A 6,616-nucleotide genomic window follows, 5' to 3' on the forward strand; every position below is an offset into this window, starting at 1 on the left:
GTGTCGGCCGCCCTGCTGGGCTGTGCTCTCCTCGGGAGCCTCAAAAGCCCGGGACAAGGCCCCTTGTACAGGTGTGGGGAGATCCACACCACAGCCCCCTGGTAGCCACGTTCTATTTTGCAATTTCGCTTACCTGAAGCCAACTGCAGTGCAAAAACACAAAATGAAAAGGTGCACAAACAACACGTACATGTAAAATACTGTATGCAGTGTATTGCTATACCTGTCCTGTTAGTCACTGTTACCCCCTGACTGTGCCCAACTTATAAGTCAGCTCTACCCCAGGTATGAGTGTTCAGGGAACCCCTTAGTACAGGAGGGTCTGCACTCTCTGTGGCTCCGGGCAGTCCCCCCCTCCCCGCTCCCCAGCTTCCTGACTTCCTGACTTGCCGCCTGGCTGCCGCTCGCGGGCCCTCCAGCCTCCTCCCCCACCTCGCCTCCGTGCAGCTTCGGGTGCCCTTCCTCCGCTGGCTGGCCGTGCCCTCCTGCCCCCGTACCCAGCGTGCCCTCTGCTGCTCTGTGCCGCCGACACATGCACCCTTCCAGGCCGAGCCGTGGAACGCCCATGCTCGCTGCTGAGCTCGGAGCTCTTTGCTCCTCTCTAGCCACGTCTGAAACAGCGCTCTGGGTTTCACTGAGGCGTGTTCGTAATGGAAGCGTTTTCAGCACAGGTTTTCCCAGACTTCTGCACAGCACAGTAGTCGGGGCTCAGTAAACACCAGGCTGACGGGAATGGGGAATGCATGCTACACCTGCAGACAGAGGCACCGGCTCATCTCTAAAGGACCGGCAGGACCCAGGTCTCTCTCCCGCCCTCCCTATCCTCCAAAAACCAAATTCTGAGCTCAGGGAAGAAGGGCAGAAGCTGCCCCTCCTCCGCTAGCCAGCATCGCTTCCCTGCCACCAAGCCGAGAGCAGCTGTGACAGGTGCACAAGCTCCTTTTGCTCCACCCCCTCTCTTTTCCCCCAAACACAGAGAAGCAGTTCTCCAGCTCCTGTAAGTCAGGAGTCCCCTCACCAGCACCCAGCACCCAGGCGACAGACACCTGACACCCGGCACCCGGCGCTGGGCACACGGCCGCGGGGATGGCTCAGACCCGTGCCTCCCTCCGCAGCACGCAGGGCCTCACCTCTGCCCCCGGGGCCGCCGTCCTGCTCCTCAGCCTGACTTTCGCCTCTTTGCACTCCTGGGCAGGTACAATTGTGAGCTTTATTCTTGGCCTCCTGGGAAGGGGGAGGGAGGGGGCCGTGGGAGGGAGGGGAGGAGGGTGAGGATTCCTTGGCCAGGGTTGGTCCTGAACAAAGCAAGGAGGAAACTGAACTTTCTCTTCTGAAGGATTAGGCATGGGCTGGGGGTGTCTCAGGCTTGCTGAAAACCAAGATCAAATGCTCAACTCCCCAGCTGGGGCCGGCACAGCCGCCTCCACTAGCCTTGATCACAGGCAAAGAGGGAAGCGCAGCCTGCCCGCCTCGCTGGCCAGCGAGCCATCTCCTGGCTGCTGCCCTGGGTGCCCTCAGCTGCCCAGGGCCTCCCTCCCTCGGCCCTCCCTCACCCAAGGTCGTCTGGTGCCCCTGACCTTGGTACTTCCTCTGCTACTTCACAAATCCTGCACCTCCTCCCAAACCCCAGGCATCAGAAACCTTGGGTCACTGCCCCGTTCTCTTACGAGGCCTCGCTCTCCCGGGCTGGGCCCTGCACCTCTCGGTGCCCTTAGCTCCCCCAGTCCACCACCCTGCCACCTCCCAGACTCCCCGTCTGTCAAAGCCAGCCAGCCCACCGTCCCCAGGCCCGTCTGTCTCTGTCATCCTCATTGTGCCCATGGGCAGGCAGGCGGCCGGTGTGGTGGGCAGTGCGTGGGCACCCACGGCCCCCAGGCCTCAACCTGCTCCAGCTCCCTCAGCTCACCAGCTGCGTGGCCTTGACAAGTGCTTCCCCTCTGTGCCCCTGCTTCCTGCTCACGACGAGGATAGAACACGGTGCGGCGCTACAGGGCTGTGCACAGGGCGAGCGAGCTGAGCGGAGCTCGGCTTAGGCCTCCAGCTCTCCCCAAGGGCGATGGCTTCATCTCTCCCCGTTTGCTTTCCCGGTGCCTTGCTTATGTCAGGGCTGATGAAAGAGACAGACTGAAGTGTGCTGAATGGGGCCGGCGCCTGGGCGCTGTGCTTGCAAGGGAAGACAGTGGCATTTAAACTCTCGTGAATGTCCACCCGGCTACCATCCATTGAGCCGTATAGAACTGCCGATACTGAACAATTTTTGACCTATAAAACAGCAATTTTCCTGAGATGTAACCCAAAACCAGCCCCCATGAGCTGGATTTTTCCATTCCCTTGCTTTGGGTGGGGCCCCCTTCTACTCTAGTACAGAGAGCCGATGAGAGTCAGGGCCAAGGAAGTTACTGAGTTATAAAGAAAATTAAAACGTGGATGACTCAATTTCTCCAAAACAAATCATGACCTAGCCCTCAGCCATTTAGTTGTAAATAATTTACAGCCCCAATCAGATCGCAGAAGGTAACTGCCATACTTCAGCAGGACGTCCGAGGGGCCCAGGGCTTGCGCGGCACAACATTAGTCTGGCTCCGGCTGGACAGGCTTCCTGTAAGTCCTCTGACAACAGGCACCTCAGAAGGTCACACTGACCCACGGTGGCGGCGGTGGTCACGGCGGGCTTGAGTTTTCAAACCTTTACTTTTCTCTTTTTTGCATTTGCAAAGCAGATTGAGCAGACACATCGTTTTCTGGAGTGTTCTTCCCAGTCATTCTCTTGGTTGTGATCTACCAAGGTTAGCACTGGTGCTAATCCGCCTCTCGCGTGGCGGCTAGGGTCCAGCTCCGTGTTGTGTTGCAACTCGGGGTCACTGGCCATGTGTGGACACTGCGCACTTGAAAGTGACTAATGTGACCAAGAAGCTGAACTTCTTAATTGTGTTTTAAATATTTATTTATTTGAGAGGCAGAGCCACAGAGGTGGGGAGAGAGGTCTTCCATCCAGTGGCTCACTCCCCAGAAGGCGGCAACAGCTGAAGCTGAGCTGATCCAGAGCCAGGAGCCAGGAGCTTCTTCCAAGTCTCCCACGTGGGTGCAGGGGCCCAAGGACTTGGGCCATCCTCCATTGCTTTCCCAGGCCGCAGCAGAGAGCTGGATCGGAAGTGGAGCAGCCAGGATTCCAACAGGTGCCCATATGGGATGCTGGCACCTGTTGGAACACAACACTGGCTTCCTAAAAATTTAAATGCAGGGAGCCACAGGTGGCTAGCGGCTGCTGTAGAGGACCGTGTGGGCCGTCTGTACGGGCAATGCCCTTTCTTGGAGGGTCCTCACGCCACTTCCATAACCCAACCCCACCGCTGCACTGACTGTGGTGCCTGACGGTGAGGGCCGCCCAGCTCCCTGACTTACGTCAAGAAAGACTTCAGGAGTGAGTAGGCAAATAGGCAATGGCGACCAGCAAGTGTACTGTTGAGAAAGCAAGGACACACTCCACAGACAGGATGGGTTCTGCCTGGAGGGCAGTGGCCTCCTCTCTGACCTGAGTCTTAACTCTACAGGGGAAGTACACTCTAATCACAGGGAAAACACTCGTGGATTTCCTGGAAGGAGGTGGAGGCCTCCTGGAATCCAGCTGCCACCCTGTAGCTCCTGCGACCCAGGGATGCTTCCCGTCGCGGGGCTGGCAGGTGCATCGTGAGCACATGTTGTCAGGAGCATATAACGAGCCGTGGGTCAGGCCAGGCCAGGCATGGCCCCCAAAACTGCTGTGAACCTGGGCCAGGCAGGGGCTTGATTATCTTCAGATAAAGGAGAACCAAACCCATACCCTGCCCCAGGCGGCTCCAGGCGGCGGGCCTGCTGCTTCTGCCTCCGTCTCTGTGGAGCTTGGAGCATCGCTCATCCTCTTTGAACCCTTGGTTTTGAGTCGGGGCAGCTCTGGGGACTGCACATTCCAGCCGCCGCTGGCCTTGCTTGTACGATGTCTCACTTGTTTGATAACCTCCTGTCTGGGCAACGTCATCACCACCAGCAATAAAGGAACAAGGTCAGATGTGGGTGTTTGTGCAAGTTTTCCAAAGCAATTGAAGGCTGTTAGGAAAAACATTTCAGATTTTTCAGGGATTGTTTTGCAGACATCATACAGCTATGCCTGTACAGAACGAAGCCAAAATGGCGTGTTTGGAAAGCCACAGGCTCTTGATCACAGACGGAGAGTGGAGTGACGGGGCAGGGCTTCTGCCCCTCTGTTCAGTCGGCCACGACGAACAGCACAGCTGGGCCGGCCAAGTCAGCAGGAAGGCGCTTGCTCACCGCCTGGAGGCCGCAGGGCCGAGGTCAAGGTGTCACAGGCCTGCTCTCTCCCGTGGCCGCCTCCCCACTGTCCTGCACCAAGTGCATGGACAGTGCCGCCTCTTCTTAGAAGGAAAACAGATTCGCTTAGGGCCCGCCCACACGATCCCATGTAACCTTAGCGACGGCTCTGAAAGTCCTGTCCCCAAACACACCCACACTGGGGCCTAGAGGGAGACGACAGCCCACCACGGAAGCCAGCATTGCTCCTAAAGCCTCGCCAGAGCCCATGTGTTCACAATGCTCACTCCTGACTTCGCGAACAGGACTTCACACCGCCCCTGGGCACGGCCTTGCCTATGCCTGCGATTCTCCTGTCTTCTCTTCCAGAGGCGAGCGGCGGCAACAACTCAGCCTGGACCACCCAGGACCCAGACCCCAGCTCCCTGGAGCAGTGCCCCAGTAAGCCTCTCCTGTCCCCTGCCCTCGCCCCACAGCTGGCCCGGAGCTGGCCCGGGAGCGCACGCCTCCTCGCCTTCTGCTGATGGGTGTCAGGTGGCCGGCTGTCGGCCTGGCCCGCTGTGCCCCAGCCTTGTTTTGTTCCAGAGCGGTGGGCAGAGCAGGTCCTGGCTTTGATCCCGGTCTAGGCACGCTGTCTGCTCAGGTGGCTCTAATGACCCATCCCTGGGTTGGCAGCAGGGAGGGCCTGGGTCCCACACCTGCAGAAGCTTGGAGGTGAAAGGCTGTGAAAATCACCTCTCCTCCTTCTCTCCAGCGCCACCAGGGCTTGGTCCCCACCCCACCCCCAGCCGAATACGTCCACTGGCAAGCAGCTCAGTCATTCATAAAGCAACTGCTGTTCCGTGTGTCTAATTTTTTAAAAAGATATATTAATTTATTTGAAAGGCAGAGTTACAGAGAGAGGAGAGACAGAGATCTTCCCTCTGCTGGTTCACTCTCCAAATGACTACAACAGCCAGGGTTGGGTCAGGCAGAAGCGAGGAGCCAAGAGCTCCATCCAGGTCTCCCATGTGAGTGCAGAGGCCCAGGCACTTGGGGCATGTTCTGCTGCTTTCCCAGACCATTGGCAGGGAGCTGGATCGGAGGTAGAACAGCTGGGACTCGAGCCAGCTCACATATAGGATGCTGGCGTCATCGGCAGCAGCTGAACCTGCTGTGCCACAGTGCTGGCCCCTTGCAAGTCCCGTTAATAGAAAGTTTCCCTGAAGTCTGGCTTCCTCCAGCCCGCCCTCACGGACCGGCCACTGGCAACAGTAGGCAGAGGTTAGATTACAGCTCCGCAGTCCCACAGACCTGGGTTTGGGTTCTACTTCTGCCACCTGGAGGCCTCAGACACACATTGCGCAGTTACTTGATGAACGTCTGAGCCATTGGACGTATTCGGCTGGAGAGCAGAGGCCGGGAAAGAGGGTGAGGACCCCGCTCTGGCACTGGGGGAGGAAGGACCAGCTGATTTAACGGCCGTTCACCTCCAAGCCTCGACAGCTGTTGGAACCTAGGGCATGCTTGGCCGCTGACGCAGGGACGGGCCCTAGCAGGCAGGCGACAGCCTCTGTTCTCCACGTGGAATGGGAATAAATGTGGCTGCGCTTTGTGAGGGGCAAACATGGTAGCCGGCAGAGCAGGAGCAAGCGTCCCTAGGGGGCAGCACCTGCACCCTCCTTACTAACGATGTCCACTACTCCAGGGCGACCTGGGCAGCGCCCGGGTGACGCCTCCTGTCGCTCTTGCTCTCCCTCCCCGCCAGGCGTGGACTTCTGCCCGCAGGCATCCCGCTGCTGCCGCGCCGGGGTGGACGAGTACGGCTGGGTGGCGGCTGCCGTCGGCTGGAGCCTGTGGTTCCTCACGCTCATCCTGCTCTGCGTGGGCAAACTGATGAAGCTCACTCCGGAGGAACCCAAGGACTTGCGGGCGTGACACAGAACCCAAGTGGCCACGGCCCCACTGTGGATCGCGGGAGGGTGGGGTGGCAGCCGGCTCCGGCTACTTCAGCTGCTTCTGACGGGGACCCAGGAGGCCACGCCCGTGCTGCCTGCAGCCCTGGCCCCAGTGCACCTGGGTGCCCCCTGCCCTGAGAAGCCCCTCGGGAGGCCGTCGCTGTGGGAACGGCTCCCACTGCACCTAGAGCTTGCTTCTAGGCGCCAAGGCGGCTGCGCAAGAAACAGGCCTGGTCTCTCTCAACACACTTGAAACCAAACTCACAACCTTCTCGTCCAAACAGGGGGTTCCCTCTCGTCCCTCGCTCAGTCAATCCCGAACGTGAGCGACCCCCTCCCTAATCCAGTCCTGCTCTCGCTCTCGCTCTCTCCCC

General features: G+C 59.1%; 1 protein-coding gene across 1 annotated transcript; it reads left to right on the plus strand.

Annotated features, from left to right (window-relative positions):
* The first annotated feature begins 1,086 nt into the window (after window positions 1-1,086).
* On the plus strand, window positions 1,087-6,222 carry TMEM213 (transmembrane protein 213). The gene is made up of 3 exons (XM_062190266.1): window positions 1,087-1,195; window positions 4,675-4,746; window positions 6,053-6,222. Exons 1-3 carry the CDS (start codon window positions 1,087-1,089, stop codon window positions 6,220-6,222), a joined length of 351 nt encoding a protein of 116 aa, XP_062046250.1.
* Window positions 6,223-6,616: the final 394 nt, after the last annotated feature.

The sequence above is a fragment of the Lepus europaeus genome, chromosome 1 (genome assembly GCF_033115175.1).
Source record: "Lepus europaeus isolate LE1 chromosome 1, mLepTim1.pri, whole genome shotgun sequence".
In the NCBI taxonomy this organism is placed as follows: domain Eukaryota; kingdom Metazoa; phylum Chordata; class Mammalia; order Lagomorpha; family Leporidae; genus Lepus; species Lepus europaeus.